We start from the raw sequence: 17,779 nt of genomic DNA on the forward strand, positions 1-17,779 counted from the left end.
CAGTAGAAAGATTAATGGTTGCCAGGGGTTAAGTGGAGGGAGGGATGAATAAATAGGTAGAGCACAGAGGGATTTTTCAGGTGGTGAAACTACCCTGCAGGAGAATGGATACATGTCATCTATACATTTGTCCAAACTCACGGAATATATACCACCAACAGTGGTTCACCAACAGTGAACCCTAAAGTAAAGTATGGACTTTGGTCCATACTTTGGTCAATGTAGGTTCACTGATCGCAATAAACTTACCACCGTAGTGACATTGATTGTGGGAGACGCTGTGGGCGTGGGGGGAGAGAGGTATATGGGAACTCTGTACTCTCTGCTCAGTTTTGCTGTGAATCTAGAAGTACTTTAAAAGAATAGGCTATGAAAAAAAAAAAAAAAAAAAAAAAAAAAAAAAGATAGTGACAACACCAAAAACTTGTGAAGATGCAGAGAAACTGGATTCCTCACGTGCTGCTTGTGGGAATGGAAAATGGCACAGCCGCTCTGCAAATCAGTTTGGCCGTGTCTTAAAAAACTAAACATGCAGCTACCATATGACCCAGCAATTGCTATCCTGGGCATGTATCCCAGAGAAATGAAGACTTATGTCTACATAAAACCTGTACAGGGCACCTGGGTGGCTCAGTCGGTTAAGTGTCTGACTCTTTTTTTGTTTTTTAATGTTTATTTATTTTCAGAGAGAGAGAGAGAGAGCACAAGCTGGGGAGGGGCAGAGAGGGAGACAGAGGATCTGAAGCAGCCTCTGCACTGACAGCAGCGAGCCCGATGAGGGGCTCGAACTCACGAACCATGAGATCCCAACTGAGCCACCCAGGCACCCCAAGCGTCCAACTCTTCATTTCAGCTCAAGTCACGATCTTATGGTTTGTGACATTGAGCCCCACGTGGGGCTCTGTGCTAACAGTGCAGAGCCTGCTTGGGATTCTCTCTCCCTCTCTCTCTGCACCCCACCGTCATAGACTCTGGGTCTAGAGTTCTTTCTCGTCTAGAAAGAAAGCAAGACACGGGATTAAATGCAAGAGATGGCTAATGTCCAGGAGAAGACAAGAGCCCCGAGTAAGGGTCCTTGTTACGTGTTTATTAGGATCAGAAGACTTACAAACATGGTGATGGACATGCACAAAGAGACAATAAATCTGTGAACATTAACTCACGGGCGTGAGGGAAAGGGGGTTTTGAAGATATACAGTGTTAGGGGTTTAGGTCAATATAAAACAAAATCCTGGCGCCAGGCAGACGGTTAACAGCAGACCTGAGGCGCTGTGTCTGTTTATCTTAGCTAGCCTAGGGGATAGGACAGATAAGGCTTGCTACCTCAGGGTCAACAAGGCAACTTTCTTCTGCTAATTAGCTCCGCTCTGGGCAACTTCTACCCACAGCGGTCTATAGCGCTGTTTACCTGCTTACCTAATTTGGTCCCTCCTTCCCGTGAAAGCAGCTTTCTGGTATAGTACTAAATTGGGGGCCATTTCTGGGGGCCTGGGTGGCTCAGTCGGTTAAGCATCAGGTCACGATCTTTGGCTCAGGTCACGATCTCATGGTTTCTGAGTTTGAGCCCCGCATGGAGCCCCGCATCGGGCTCCGTGCTGTCAGTTTGGAGCATGGAGCTTGCTTCGGATTCTGTGTCTTCCTCTCTCCCTGCTCCTCCCCAGCTCACGCTCTGTCTCTCAAAATGTGAATAAATGTTACATTGGGGGCATTTTTGTCCTGAATACCTAATCTTGTTTACCCCATATGCCTTTGTATTGGGGCCTTTGCCCTGCCGTCTCTATACCTGTTTACCTCATCTTGTTTATCCAAACTTGGATGTGAGCTTCCTATGGCTTTGTAATTCTTTACTCCTTGTTAACCCATCAGCACAGGCTCAGGAATTCCTAAGCTTATTCCCACACACCCCCTCAAAATAAACAAATAGGCATTAAAAAGACAACAACAACCCTGTGCATGAATGTTTATATAGCAGCTTTATTTGTAATAGCCCCAAACTGGCAACAACCCAGAAGTCCTTCAACAAGTAAATGGTTACATTGTGCTGAGTCCACACCGTGAACACTACTTGGTGATAAAAAGGAACAAACTCTTGAGCATACAACCTAGATGAAGGTACAGAGAATTATGCTGAGTTTAAAAAAAAAAAAAAAAAAAAAAAAAAAGCAATGCCCAAAGGTTCTATACTGTATGGTTCTGTTAGTATAACATTTTTTTAAATGACAAACTGCAAAAACAGGCAACAGACCGATGGTTACCAGGGGTTAAGCAGCAGGTAGGGACAATCAGGAGATGGAGTGGCTATTTGAAGGCAACTTGAGGGATTCCTGTGGCAATGAAGATGTTCTGTATTTTGACTGTATTAATGTCAATATCCTGGTAAGTATTGCAAGATGTTTCCATTGAGGGAAACTGCGAGATAGGTACAGGGATCTCTCCCTATTGTTGTTGTTGTTGTTGTTGTTTTTAACAACGGCATGTGAATCTACAATTATTTCAAAGTAAAATTTGAATTAAAACAATTGACTGAAGTGAGCCTGTCACTACAAGGAAGACAGTATTTATCATCAGTGATAAGATTTAAGTTTTTGAGCAACAGTCTGAATCTTGGGAAATTTGCTTTTGCCACCACGAGTGTCAGCTTCCCGAGGGTTAAAGACTTTTTTAATACGATCAGTAGTGATATTAACTAACGTTATGTTTTGATATCATACAATGAAATGTGCCAAAGGTTGTATGTGCTGCATAACTTAGTGAACCAGTAAGGTATTTTCTAAATGATCAATACACAGTAGTACAAAGTCATGCATAGATGAACAATCCATTTAATATACACGACAGACTGGTAGATGATACTGAACCGAGTACAAAAGTTCATTCATGCCATTTCAGGTGCCAGTTACAACTAACCTTTAAGAAATTACCATTTGTCAAGTTTTAATAAAGTATTCACAAAGAATATGCACAATTCCCTGAAAAGATATTTAAATACACCTCCCTTTTCAACTACATATCTGTGTGAGGTTAGACTTGCTTTATATCCTTTAGTGAAAATAATATATCACAATAGGCTGAATGCAGACACATAATGTGAAAATTTAGCTGTTTTCTATTAATACAGACATTAGAGATTTGCAAAAAAGTATAAAACACTATCCCTTCTTTTGCTAAATTTTCTTGTTTTGAAAAATAGAGTTATTTTTCATAAAAATATTATATGCTAACATGTAAACATTAGGCTTATTATTTCTTAATGATTAACAAATACCTAGTTTTAAGTTTTTCTGACTTGGATTTCTAATAGAGGAAGTACTAATGAATGTGATGCTCACAAACAGAAGCTCTTTGGGGCTCTCAATAACTTTTAAGAATGTAAAGGCTCCTGGGACGCCTGGATGGCTCAGTCAGTTAAGCATCCAACTCTTGATTTCAGCTCAGGTCATGATCTCGAGGTTCATGAGTTCGAGCCCCACTTCGGGCTCTTCACTGACAGCACAGAGCCTGCTTGGATTATCTCTCTCCCTCCCTCCCCGTCAAAATAAATAAATAAACATCAAAAAGCAGAAGAGGGCTCCTGGGTGGCTCAGTCGGTTAATCATCCAACTCCTGATTTAGGCTCAGGTCATGATCTCATGGTTCGTGAATTTGAACCCCTAGTCAGGCTTTGTGCTGACAACTCAGAGCTTGGAGCCTGCTTTGGATTCTATGTCTCGTTCTCTCTCTGCCCCATCCCCACTCACACTCTGTCCCTCTCTCTCTCAAAAATAAATAATAAAACATTAAAAATTTTTTTTCTAAAAAGGAGAAGAAGAATATAGAAACTCTTGAGATCCAGAACTTGGAGAACCCACTGTTCTAGGAGTCAAAAGTTTTCTTGTTGATCACAGTTGCATGTTCAAACAACTTCTAAACCCAGCTCACATACTGAAGGGCCAATGTAAGAAAACAAGAGAGTGGCGAGCTTTGGCAAGAGGGAAAGGGAGCTGCCCTACCACCCCTCCCTATCCTGGGACAGGACGACACAGAAATGTTGAGGTTGCACATGGAAGATCATTCCCATCGGGTGTTTCCAGTGGGTTCCTAGGCAATCACTCATGAGGCCACTACACTTGCTCCCCCCTCCCCCTGGGAATGATCAGGAATTTGGAAAGCTATCTCTGATTGTTGTGCTCCTTTTTGTGGATATTATTATACTTCCAGAGGAGCCTCAGTTAATTCCCCTCTTTGAAAAACAAAAACACAAACATGTCACCAGTTAGACTTTTAACAAAATAGTGATTTATAGTATGTCCAGCTATTTACAGAGAAGATCCATTTACAGAAGAACAAGGCAGTTGTAATATATTCTAGGTGAAATCCATGATGAAGAATCCTTTGTAATTTCATTTGCTGGCCATATTGTTGAGTTAATCTTCAAAATGCATGCTGCTAAAAAGGGAAAGAGCAATTGATGATTTAATTTTTAAATTTAAAGACTGCCATTTAAATGAATCACAAGTCTAATTTTTAAATGAAGTGCCATCAACTGGCTCCTGGCATCCACCCAGCTGGTGGACTGCCCCAGCCTAGTCTCCAGGCAGACGCACTGGCCTGGCCTGCTCATATAATTCAGATACTAAAACATTAAGAGGAGCACACAGTGCAGCCTCCGAAAGAAGGGCATTCTGTCTGGAGACCTAAACTAGATCTGGAGGTTCTGTTATCAGTGAATTCACTGTAGAAATGCCTAGACTGAGGAAAATATAAGTTGATTTCTTGCTCTTGGGAATACGGTGGTCAGGGGTGTGTGTGTGTGTGTGTGTGTGTGTGTGTTTACTTAATGGCCCCACCATGACCCAATTACTCTGATAATTTTCCCCTTTCTTGATTTAACTTCCTTCTTTCTTTCTCTTCTCTTTATCATTTTCTTTAACTCCTTCCAATTTTTGCTTCATAAATCCGCTCTTATAACAGCATTTATATTTTCCAGTTTCCAAAAGAATAACATGGTGGTCCTATCCACCAGCTACTGTCTTCTCTTTTCTAACCACGACTCTAGTTTTCACGTGCATCCCTACTGGCCCAGTGTACTATGCCTGCAGGTGCAGCTTCCACCAGGTTGGCCTACTAGGTCATTGGCCAATCTGTCCCTTCTATTTTGAGTCATAAAGTAAGCTGGAAATACATGTCTGAAAAGCAAACACAGCAAAACACCTGTATACATTTTAAGTACTTTTCTAATAAGCTTGTGAAATAATCGGGCCATTGCTTTACTATTAGCTTTAAACACTTCCTGACGTTGAGGAAATGTGACAGCCATGTATAGAATAAAACTGTATGCTTTCCGTTCCTTATCATTGTCCATCTTTTACCTAACTTTGCAAATTTAGTGTCTCAATACCAGTTTTTCCACTTCAAAAAGTCATAGTCTTAAAACAGTGTGTCTTCAATAACCATTTTTCTGGTTATGGGGCAACCCCCATCCAATGGCTGTTGATGAGGGAGAGTACAACAGCCTGGCCCCCTTGCCTAAATTCAAGACACTATCCCAGCTCCAGAGCCCCTTGTAGCAGGGCCGAAGCCTCAAGTGCAAGGTCACCACAGTGCAATCTCACCCTCTGCCCTGTCCAGCTTCTCTCACTCTGTTACTCCTTTACTCTGTGTTGCTGGGAGCACTGTCTCCCGGGGAATCCAATCTGAGACCTACAAGAGGCTATTGACATTTTAGAGACCTTCTGAGGCAAGACTTTAAACCCTCTACTTGAAAATCTGGACTCACTTCGGTGGCTCAGTCGGTTAAGCATCTGACTTCGGCTCAGGTCATGATCTCACGGTTCATGGGTTCAAGCCCCACATTGGGCTCTGTGCTGACAGCTCAGAGCCTGGAGCCTGCTTCAGATTCTGTGTCTCCCTTTCTCTCTCTGCCATTCACCTGCTCATGCTCTCTCTATCTCAAAAATGAATAAACATTAAAAAAAATTTTTAAAAACATCTGGCCTCAAGGTTAGTTACTGCACATGAAGCCAGAATGAATTGGAACGTTTTTTTAATGGAAAAGCATCAAACATGCCAGCACTCCCTTTCAACAAACCTGAGCTCAATCACCCCTGAAATACCTTTAGAATAAAAACACTTATCACCTGTCACCTCTAACAGGAAGGTTGGAACTTATGGCAAAATCAGTTTTGCCTCTCAGAAGGGTCACAGACCCTCATCCCCGAAAAAATGTACAACCAGACACAATTTTAGATACAAGTCCAGGAGGATATAAACTCCTCCCCCAAAGCCTTCATGGACTCCAAGAACCATTGACTTATAGCAAAGGTAACAGGAATGTATAGTTTCAAAGCTGTTATCCAACATAGGGAATAAAGAGATTTTTTTTTTTAAAGTATGTAAGAAATTCCTAATTCTTCTGCATATGATTTCATCAGTAGGTTTTGAATAACCAAATACCAGGCTCAACTTACATTTTCCAGAGTCATGTCTGTTGTATTTGAAGTTGTCCTCCTACGATATCTCTTCCTGGTACAATAGACACTGACGAGGGTGACTATCAGCATCAGGGCAAACACAGCAACGGTAGAAGATGCAGCGATGACAATGGTATCCTGGGTGGAGCCTCTCCTCTCACACCTTTCGCCCAGGAACCACCAGTCTTCCCCTGACAGACACCTGCACGTCGGAACATGACCCAGAGTTATGAGTTGATATTTCAGTCTGAAAATCTTCGCCATTAAGGGTGCGGCTCAACATTCGGGTCATTGGCATATGGAACTCAACTGGAGGGGAATGGATAGACTAGCTCCAGAGGGCCAGGCAAGGCCAGTGGTAAAGACACGGAATCACTGCTCATCTGGTACTCAAAATAGTGGCTCTGAGGTAGGAAAGGAAGGTGGTGTAGGTAACGGAGAAAATTTGGTTCTCAGTGTTTCAGTCCCTTAACCTCCCCCCCGTACCTCTTGGCCAAACTCATCCCAGAACTTCTGAGAACAATCTCCATCTAAAAAATAGTGACAGTCACACTTTACCACACAAGACTGTTGTGAGGACTTAATAAGGTCTATAACACATGAGGACTTTTTCAGGCAATTACAATACAATGTACTATTTCTTCATAAATAATTTTATTCTTCTTGTGGCTATCCAAAGTCCCAAATGGAGACCAAAAAATAAATATCCCATGAATGGCTTTGAGATGAGAATCAACTGATTTCACTCACAGAAAATATCAGTATCTAATCCTATATTGTGTAAATGATAACATTTCTAACAGGAGAATGGGGAGATCTTGTCCAAGTTACCCCTTACCTGCACTCGGCCTTGCCATTTCGGACAACGCAGATGCCGTCGTTCTCACATTTGAAGTTTGTGCAGAGGTCATTGATGTTAGAGGTTGGGATTGGTGGAATTTGTGTAGAATTAAGGTGGGATATGTCTAAGGAGGGCAGAGGGAGAGCATGGACGGACATCAGTTTGACTTTAACAAGCATTTGATCCTTAAGTTTCAAAATAGATGCTTAGGTTTCCCAGCCAGTAAAATAATTAATAGGTAGAAATCTAGATACAGACAGGAACTGGACCAGCCTTTGGGGTCATCAACTGAACCACATGCTTACCTGAGCTTGGGCTTGCTTGATCTAGAAAGGGTCTAAGCCCTTATAATCCACCCTCAAGGGACAGACATGAAGATAAAGCACAGAAATGCAAGGTGACTGATGGGCTTGCCCAAGGTCACAGGATTCTTGCTCAGGGAGAGCAAGTTGGTGGATATCTGACACAAGCTACCAGGCCCCCCTAACAACCAGGGCTCTGATGCTTGTAGTGTTTTCTATTGCTTCTCATCCAGTGTTGAACCGAGGTGATGACTATGTGACTTTTTCTCTGCTACATAAAAGTAGCAGTTGTTTGTCCCTCAACAAAGTTATTCTTTTTTTAAAATTTTTAATGACTTTATTTATTTATTTTTTAACATTTATTCATTTTTTTGAGAGACAGAGTGCTAGTGGGGGAGGGGCAGAGGGAGACACAGAATCCAAAGCAGGTTCCAGGCTCCGAGCTGTTAGCACAGAGCCTGACGTGGGGCTCGAACTCATGAACCGTGAGATCATGACCTGACCTGAAGTCGGATGCCCAACCGACTGAGCCACCCAGGCACCCCAAAGGTTTTATTTTTTTAATGTTAATTTATTTTTGAGAGAGTGTAAGTGGCAAAGGGACAGAAAGAGAGGAGGACAGAAGATCTGAAGTGGGCTCTGTGCCCACAGCAGTAAGCCTGATACAGGGCTCGAACTCACAAACCGTGAGATCATGACCTGAGCCAAAGTTGGAAGCTCAACCAACTCAGCCACCCAGAGGTGCCCCTAAAAGATTTTATTTTTAAGTAACCTCTATATCCAACATGGGGCTTGAACTTACAACTCCAAGATCGAGCGTTGTATGCTCTACCAACTGAGCCAGCTAGACACCCTGCAGCAAAGTTATTCTTGAATAATTTTTTCCAAAAAGTATCATCTAGATTTACTCTAATAGACACTGACATAAAAATTTCATGGGTTTTGGGGCAGCTGAGTGGCTCAGTCAGTTAAGCATCCAACTCTTCTTTTTTTGTTTGTTTGTTTGTTTGTTTGTTTAGAGAGTACTCATGCAGGCAGGGGTGGGGCAGAGAGAGGGAGAGAGAGAGAATCCCAAGAGTCTCCACATTCTCACAACTGTGAGATCATGACCTGAGCCAAAAGCAAGAGTCAGACACTCAACTGACAGAACCACCCAGGTGCCTCTACTATCCAACTCTTGGTACCAGCTCAGCTCATGAATCTCGCAGTCGTGAGATAAAGCCCTGCATTGGGCTCCATGCTGAGTGTGGAGCCAGCCTGGAATTCTCTCTTTCCCTCTCTCTGTGCCCCTCTCCCTGCTTATGCTCGCGTGCTCTCTCTCTTAAATAAACTAAAAAAAGATTTCATGGATTTTAATTGCACCACCTTTCATCACAAACAAGATTCTGATTTACAGAGCTGTAAGAGGGTCTTTAATAGTAAATGACTTTAAATTGTGCTACATGAAACACGGAAACCACCAGTATTCCTGAAAAATGTATTTACTAGCTGCCATGGGTAAGAAATTTAAAAGACAATAGATTAATGCTATTACTGACAAAATATATATGTGTATGCTTATATATGATACATAAAATATACATTTGTGGTTTCATATATATGTATATATGTATGAATGTATATTTGAAAGACACAATAGAGACAGTTCATTTCCAGTTTCATTTCATGTGCTTGTGTGATATTTCTATTTCTGGAATCTTAGAGTATAATTTAGGGTATAGTAGCTATACTTTAACTTGTTTCTAGAGAAAATTTCTGTCCTAATTTTCCATTGCTCCATGTAGCGGTAATTAAATTCTTTATCCTGGAATGGTCACTGTTTTTATTTAAATTACTTTCCTATTGTAAATAATTTATGCCAGAAAGAAAAACTCCCACTCATGCCCATTTACTCCTATACCTAAAAATGGAACCCAGAAGAACGCAGTCAATAATCAATGGCCACGACAACAACAACAAAAATAGCTTGTATAAAACTATTTTTGCTGACATACCTTCCACGGTCAGTAGGATATAAACATCATCTCCTTTTATAAAATCTCTGCTTTTCAGCCTCTTGTAGGTTATAAAGGCAGCGGTTCCAAAGCCCATACCTCTTCTAAACTCCGTTCCATTAGGGAAAAAAGCCACTAATCCCACTTTGGATGGCCTGTCCCAAAAATAGTTTCCATTATCTGAAAAAGCAATTTATATTAATGGATTGTGTTTAGCATCATCATAGCTTTTTGTGGTAGGAAAGAACGGGCAATGTGAAACGCAATTAGAATAGAGCTCAAAATAATTAAATGATGCTATTGACCTGTGATGTATTCTCTGGCAAGTCACTGAAGCTTGTTCATTTATACTGTCCTAAAGAAAATGAGATTGCCTAGTAAGGAGGAGCACATTCTGGAATCTGAGTGGAGAGATACCAAAAGTTTCCTAGATGCGGTATCACACCTATACTTCCTGACCAGTATAGAAACTCCCTCCCCATTAAAACCATTTCTCAGTGGCCTCGAGTCATAGGTGGTCCTTTTAACTAAGTTGAATCAATATGTTTCTGAGAGAGGTTTTTTTTTTTTATTGTATTTTTTAAGTAATCTTTACAATGTGGGGTTCAAACTCATGACCACGAGATTAAGAGTCACATGGTCTACCCACTGAGCCAGCCAGGTGTCCCGAGAGAGTTTTGAATATTAACATAGAACAATTCATCTCATTAACTGAATTATTCACCTAACAGCAAAGTCCTTCTAGAAGACAGTGAGAAGCACTGCTTCTGGGGAAAGGTGATGACCCACCCAACTTTGAGCCATTTTCAATGTCATTCAGGCAAAAATGCTTTGGGAAAAAAAAAAAAAAGTGAAGAAATCTGAGCATCAAGTTCCTACAATCCTCTTTGTGAATATTTTTTTTTCCTAACAAATTAATGGTTTTTCTTTTTCCTAAGTCACATAGGTCCATTTTTTTTCATATATAGAATTCAGATTTGGCAATAATAGTCACCTTGCCATAATTTCATTTTTTATTAGGCTCCCAGAAGGCAAAGGATTATTAAAATTAGAAATGTGATCATTGCCTTCTGGGAGCAGTTCCTTTTTGAGACTGAAAAGATGGGGAATGATGTCACCATTGGCGAGCTCTCCAGAATTCTTTAGTAAGAAATTATGATCCATTCTCACAGCCTTCCCAACACTCCAGGAGCTCAACGTCTTTCCTCTCATCAGAAACCATCCCCTTCTACAAGAGCTGAATTTTGTCTGACAGTCCCAGTGGCGAGGGGTGGTTACTATTACTGCCCCAGTTTTACTGCTGAGGAAACTGAGGCTCCAAAAGACTATTTAATCAACATCACATAGCTAATGAGAAGCAACCTAGGATTTTAACTGAGGCATGCCAGACTGCAAAACCAACACTCCTTGGACAACTGGAATTCAGGTATGATCAATTGCCGGGAATAGTCAGTGTCTTCTCTATTTTTCAGAAACAGTGCCTCTTGACATTCTTCACAGTGGCCTGCCTGGGGTACTCTGTCCACACCTGCTGAAGCCCTTCCCTTCAATGTCTTGTGTTCCTAAAACCTGGGGCTCAGAAATCCCTAAGTACCTGACTGTGCAGTCTCTCATTCCCAAATTGTCCATCCCTCCTAGACAAATGACCGTGTATTAGCAGTAAAGGAAATAAGTCACAAACCGGTGGTCATAAATGGGTCTGTAGTTATACTCCGCTGGTTGGACATACGCTGTCGAATGTCAGGATTTTGATCCAAGAGTGTCATCGTGGCTTGTTGCCAAGGACATGGCCATTGTAATTGATCATCATTGGCTCCAGAGATCAAGTGGAAATATATTCCTGCATTAGTCGAATGATTCAGATTCAACTGAATCTGGAAGGCATAACCTTTAGAAGAATAAAATGGAGGGCTATATATAGTTTCTTTCGAGCTGCCAATAATCTGTGTGAAATTCTTTATATGCCAGATATGATGAGGGCACTGTGTTTCTGAAAGATTGATGTCATCAAGAGACAGGCCACCCAATGATGCACCAGTGCCTCTGACCCCTCCAAACACCACTCTAAATTTGTTGGTCACTTTCAATGTCACATGGTAAAGTTGCCAGCTTCCAATGGGTATATCTGCAAAAGAGACATTATTATTTCAAAGAAGACAAAGGACTACGAATCATGTGCAAATCAACATTAGAGTTTTAACCTTCGCAGGCCAGATTATCATCCTAGAGCTATTGGTTCCTACAGGTCTGCAGTGTGTTTTTCTCACTTCTCCAGCCCAAGCCCATTCACTTCAAGGCATTCCTGTGGAGTCAAACTGCTCCCTGGAATATCTGGATGTTTATCTGCTTGTTTCTCAGGTAGTCACCTGTGTCCAGCGAAGGGTAAGCAAACACCAACATCTAACTTATGAGTATTCCATGCCCTAAATAGGAGTTGTCTCCCATTATATGCTAGTTAAAACTGATATCTACACTGTGCCCAGGATTCCTGGGATACTGAACCAAAGCCTTATTTAACGTATTTATAGTTTGACTGAAATACTTCCTTCACATGCCCAACTTTCAGTCAGTGTTTTGGCAGTATTACACAGAAATCCACCCAACCCTAGAAAGCCCACACCCACAATTGAGTCCTTAGATCATTTACCAGTGACTCAACATTACAAATATTTATCTAGTATTTGATAGCATCAGCCTTCTCCCCGGTGCATACTTCCCCCTTCGCTATCATCCCCTACCCTTAGCTAGCAGCACAGGCTATGTTATCTTGTCTTATTTTCTTACATCACATGCCCAAATAAGGAGCGATACATTTAAAAAATTTCAGAAGCCCCCAAGTAGAGAAAACAGCTCAGGAATTCATGTCGAACTGGTAGTTCACACGATGACTTCAAACTTAAACGTACTGGCACTTAATGTGAAGCACAACTATGTGAAAATAAGACAAAAATATCCAAATTACAAAAAATGCTATTGTCCGTGGATAGACTCTGGATTGAACAAAAATCTTTCACGAGAGATTCCACTTCATTACTATCAGTACTGTTCATTTAAATTCTGTTAAATTCTTTCTCATAAGCAAGTTTCTTAAGTACCCTTTGTGCTATTGATCGTTAGTGATAACACCCACCCAGAGATTGTTAATGGAAAGGATTAAAAAAATACTATATATAATGTGTATATATATATATACACATATATGTGATATTATATATGGAATTGTAGAGTATATATAATTATGTTATATATGTACAGCATGTGATATACACATATATGTATATGTTTATATAAAATGATATTAAGACCCTATTGTAGGTGTTCACAAAAGAAAGTATCATCTGTGTTGCAGACTGTTTCCCATTGTTAAATGGGAGGAAAATGGTATGACACATAGCATAATGTAGATCGATTTTATAATAGGTTTTACTCAATTCATTCAAACCAAGTGGTCAATATGTGGAGAGACAGTGGTAGAGTTAGCAGCCCACGGCCCCTCCCTTCCTGAAATTTCTTAACCATCTGCTTTTAAAGTTGGTCAACATGACCCATCTCTCTGCCACATGATTGGAATGAGTGTTGCTTTCTCTTCGCTCAGGAATTACTCTAGAAGTTGCACTTAACCCAAATCATAACAATTAGAATTCTTCACTGGGTTTTTTTTTTTTTTTTTTCAAGCTAGAAATTAGAGGAAGTGTCCCTTTTCCAGGCTAATGGCACATTTGATTAACTGTAAGCTGGGAAGTAAAATACCCAAAGCACCAGTTTTGTGGACCGGGCCCATCTGACATAACATGAGAGGTCTCCAACCATGTTCAGGGACAGGTCCAGTCCTGCCCGAGGCCAGTTCCTTCCTCGTCCATCCCACAATTCCTTTACATTCAGTAATTCTTCCCATTTTGCCTAGTTTTCATTATATTTGTATTACTAGCCAAGAACGGACCTCCTCAGTGCTAGAGACTTAAAGAATTAAGATGGCCTTATCTGGACTCAGACAATAAGAATGTCAATATTGTACCTTTTATTTCTTCCACGAGCTTTAGAGTACCATTCACGTTGTCTGCAGAATACTCCCTGATGTAGATGTTCAGTTGGTCATTTTCACTTCCACTGTTATATAAATAAAACTCCAAGCACTGAAATCCTCTTTTAGGGTAGAATGTTCTACTTTCCAGTACTGCTGTGGCCCCCACACTTACAGAGCTACTGTTGAAATGCATGAAGAAACCAGAACCTGTTATGAAAACAAAAGCAGAATTGAGAGAAAACAGATACTAGATATAGGAATGCACGTCTTGTGGGCACAGTAGTTCCCCTCAGTACCCGCTGTGTGTCAAACACTATATTGGGCATTTAAATGCAGCTCCAGGAACAGGCAGTTTCTAAAAGAGACATTAGGCCACCTTTTTTCCATACTATAGCTTTCAAAATCAGACAAAAGCGTCACCTACTTGGTCTAGTCTCTCTCTCTCTTTCTCTCTCTCTCTCTCTCTCCTTCTCCCTCCCTCCTTTCTTTTCTCCTTCCTCTGGCCTATGGAGGACCACTACCCACTATCCAAATCTGCATTTTATTTTATTTTATTTTATTTTATTTTTTAACATTTTTATTTTTTGAGAGACAGAGAGAGACAGAGCTCAAGGGGGCGAGGAGCAGAGAGCGAGAAGGAGACACAGTATCTGAAGTAGGCTCCAGGCTCTGAGCAAGCGGTCAGCACAGAGCCTGATGGGGGGCTTGAACCCACAAACTGTGAGATCATGACCCAAGCTGAAGTCAGACGCTTAACCGACTGAACCACCCAGGTGCCCCTGCATTTTATTTTATTTTTAGTGTTTATTTATTTTGAGAGAGAGACAGAAAGAGTGTGAGCATGAGTGTGGGAGGGGCAGAGAGAGAGGGAGAGAGAATCCCAAGCAGGCTCATGCTGTCAGAGTAGAGCCCAATGCAGGGCTTGATCCCACAAATGGTGAGATCACAACCTGAACTGAAATCAAGAGTCAGACACTTAACCAACTGAGCCACCCAAGTGCCCCCTAATCTGCATTTTTAAAAAAAATTGTATTTTTATTGATATATATTTGACATATAGCATGGTGCAAATTTAAGGTGTACAAGATGTTAATTTGACACATTTATATATTATAATATGACTGCTACTGTAGCAATAATTAACAACCCCTAACATGTTACATAATTATTATCCCTTTTTTGTTGTAAGAATAATTAAGTTCTAGTTGTTAATAAGTTTGATGATTAGCATATAATATTCCTGTCTATAGTCACTACACTGTGTATTAGATTTCCAGGGCTTATTATTACTGATTGCAAGTTTGTACCCTTAACATCTGTCTTCTCCGCCATCCCCCCCACCCCACCGCACCATCCTCCAAGAAAGAAAAAGAAAAAGAAAAAGAAAAAGACTTTTTGTTGTTAGGGACCTCAACCACTGCCTAGACTGGCTGAGCTCTCACGCAATGACCCTAAGTTTTGAAGTCTAGTTTTACATCTTTATTGCCAGAAGTGAGCAAATAAATAAAAATTGAGTACTTGTAGCCAAATAAATGACTATTTAATTTAAAACAAAATTATTATGGAAAAGGATACTCATCTGAAAAAAATTAAATCAATTGTACTTTGACTCTTCATTTTAAGGATTCTTGTAACAGGAGCATGTAATCACAACCAGCTGGAATTCTGAAAGTGATTAATTCACAACATTGTGCCGTTGACTGCAAAGTGTCTTGTATCTGGCAAGCTTTGAGAAAACCACCCCACTGCCCTGTAGATAAGAGTCTTTCCGGGAGATACTGTCCCCTCCTGCTGTGGGCACGTATAGGTAGAGAGGCTTCACAGAGCCCAATTCTGACTCACAGAAAGATAAGTCAGAGAGTAAAAGCAAAGAAATGAACCATGTCCTTACAAGGCACAGAACTGTTTCCTTAGTAGCAACTGAATGGGTTATCATTAATAGTTCAGATAGAAATTAGGGACAAAATCCCAGTCTTTCATGGCCAAGGAAAAGACTGGAGCCATCAAGTGTAAAATCTAGAAGTATCTCACTCCTGTTACCTTTGCACTGGCCCATGTTGGAGTGATCGCTCTCTGGGCCCCTGGGGACCTGGGAAGTCCGTTGCCAGTCAGCACTATCACCTGAACTTTGAATCATACCACACACGTTTTCCAGTTCAAAGTTGCACGAGTCCAGAAAGCTCAAGGAAGAGGCTACAAAAGCAAAAACAAACAAACAAACAAACCACACACACACACACACACACATACACACACACACACACACACACACAGTTATTGACACTCCTACAACATGATAACCTAGGTAATAAAAACTGTCATGGAAGTACTGGGAAATGCCAGGATGGCGTTAAAGGGAACACCTCGCTGATTCTGGAACGTGAGTCTACATTCTTCTCGTTACCCAGATTATTAAACAGCAACCCAGATTATAAAATCCCATTGATATGATGGCTCCTTCTTTAAAAATCGACATGGGGCATGTTACTATAGGACCCAATTTGTTTGTAGAGCTAAAGGCCAGAACTTCTAAGAAGAAAAATATTGCTTCCCAGGTATGGATTGGGATTTGGGTGTTTATACGTTTGTTATTTTTTTTTTAATATCAAACTTCAACTATAAAAACTATAATTATCAATTTTCTAACCATAATTGCAGAAAAGCCAGCAATGCCGGACAAAATGGCACGGCACCTCATTTTCCCCTCCATGGCAGAGAGACACAGAAAACATTTCAAAGAACCTGCCACATACAGCAATTATACAGTCGATTCAACTTTAAGAGATCATAGTCGCTGAAATCCATTCGCTGGCCGATCACATCCATGAAGTCTGAGATTCGTGTTACAATTGTTGGTTCTGTTCCATTTTGGAAAGCCGTCTTACTGTAGTGCATTACTGACGTGTAATCATAGGGAACATTCAAGGAGTCTGATTCTTGGTCATCATAGGTGTTAAAATTGTGCTCTCTGCCTAAATGTTAAATTTAAAAAGATCTTTAATTACTCGATGTTCACAAAATTTAGCTTACCTTACTCTAGGCTTCCATCACTGCCCAAGATTGGACATTAGCATTTAGTGTAAGGCTCTAAGAGCTTCTGTTAGAAAGGTAGATTCTAAAAGGTGTTATCGACACAGTCAAGGTCATTGGCAGGTGCTCGTGGGAGGGTGGGGGCACCCAAAGCAGATGGAGGTGGAGGTAAGAGGACGTTGGGAAGTGTGGTGGGAAGGGACTTCGGAATGATAATACAGGCAGGAGTCCTTAGAAAGAACTGACGTACTCAGGGATTTCACGGTTACTGGAACACGTGTGCAAGTTTTTAAAACGAATACATTCAGAGAAGATACCTGGTTGTTTAGCATCACACTGATGAGCGTCTGGTTGCAACTTGAAATGGGATGATTTAGGGGAAACAGTGAGGTGGAACTGATCTCCAAAGCTTATAGATGTGTTATCAAATCTGGACAGAAGTTTCTGTCAAAGTAAGACCCAGGGAATCTTAAAGAGTGAGATGATGGATTGAAGCTAAGCACTTGTCTTGCTCCAGAAATCTTGTAGTCCGCTGCTGTGCCTTACCCCAGTTGAGATCACCAGACAGCAATATCACTGAGCTGTGATGTTCAGGGGTCTCAGTACCGAGCAGCCCCCACAATGCCTCATAGGACAGCAATACCACTCCCTCCACCGTACCCTCTGCAGGCAGGACAGATGGGGACACTAAGCGTCCTTGTGGAAAACATGAGCTTCAGTTGTACAATGTTATTAAGACATTTCTGACTTGGAATAGAAAGTCCCAAAAAGTTCCGGCTCATCAATTGCTGCAGTGTTTTCCAGTATGGGATCCATAGAACAATAAACACAAATACTCAAAAAAAAAAAAAAAAAAAAAAGGCGATGATCAAGTCAGTTCGGGAAATGCTTCGTATTTGGAGATTTACAATATGTGTTACTCTAACGGAGACTCTGAACAGTAAAGCGGTATCAGTAACTCAAGTTTAATTTATTTTAACCTAGGATTTCCCAAACTAATTGGACTGCGGATCTCTTTCCGCACACATCTGGGAGCATTTTGTGGGACAGCACTCCCTAAAAATGTGTTTCGGGAAACCCCAGTTTCTTAGATCCCGTCCAGCTCCAATGCACCAGGGGTCTGTGGTATCAGTGCCCCA

General features: G+C 41.0%; 1 protein-coding gene across 1 annotated transcript in view; it reads right to left on the reverse strand.

Moving 5' to 3' along the window:
* Window positions 1-4,305: 4,305 nt before the first annotated feature.
* MEP1B (meprin A subunit beta) overlaps window positions 4,306-17,779 on the reverse strand; it is a 52,761-nt gene continuing 39,287 nt past the window's right edge. The window contains exons 9-16 of the mRNA XM_032595330.1: window positions 16,364-16,582; window positions 15,651-15,803; window positions 13,602-13,817; window positions 11,268-11,711; window positions 9,587-9,766; window positions 7,288-7,414; window positions 6,447-6,651; window positions 4,306-4,425 (exon numbers count right to left, since the gene is read on the reverse strand). Of these exons, the coding sequence (XP_032451221.1) occupies window positions 4,411-4,425; window positions 6,447-6,651; window positions 7,288-7,414; window positions 9,587-9,766; window positions 11,268-11,711; window positions 13,602-13,817; window positions 15,651-15,803; window positions 16,364-16,582 (1,559 nt within the window). The 3' untranslated portion in view covers window positions 4,306-4,410. The remainder of the gene's footprint in view (window positions 4,426-6,446; window positions 6,652-7,287; window positions 7,415-9,586; window positions 9,767-11,267; window positions 11,712-13,601; window positions 13,818-15,650; window positions 15,804-16,363; window positions 16,583-17,779) is intronic.

The sequence above is a fragment of the Lynx canadensis genome, chromosome D3, assembly GCF_007474595.2.
Source record: "Lynx canadensis isolate LIC74 chromosome D3, mLynCan4.pri.v2, whole genome shotgun sequence".
Classification (NCBI taxonomy): domain Eukaryota; kingdom Metazoa; phylum Chordata; class Mammalia; order Carnivora; family Felidae; genus Lynx; species Lynx canadensis.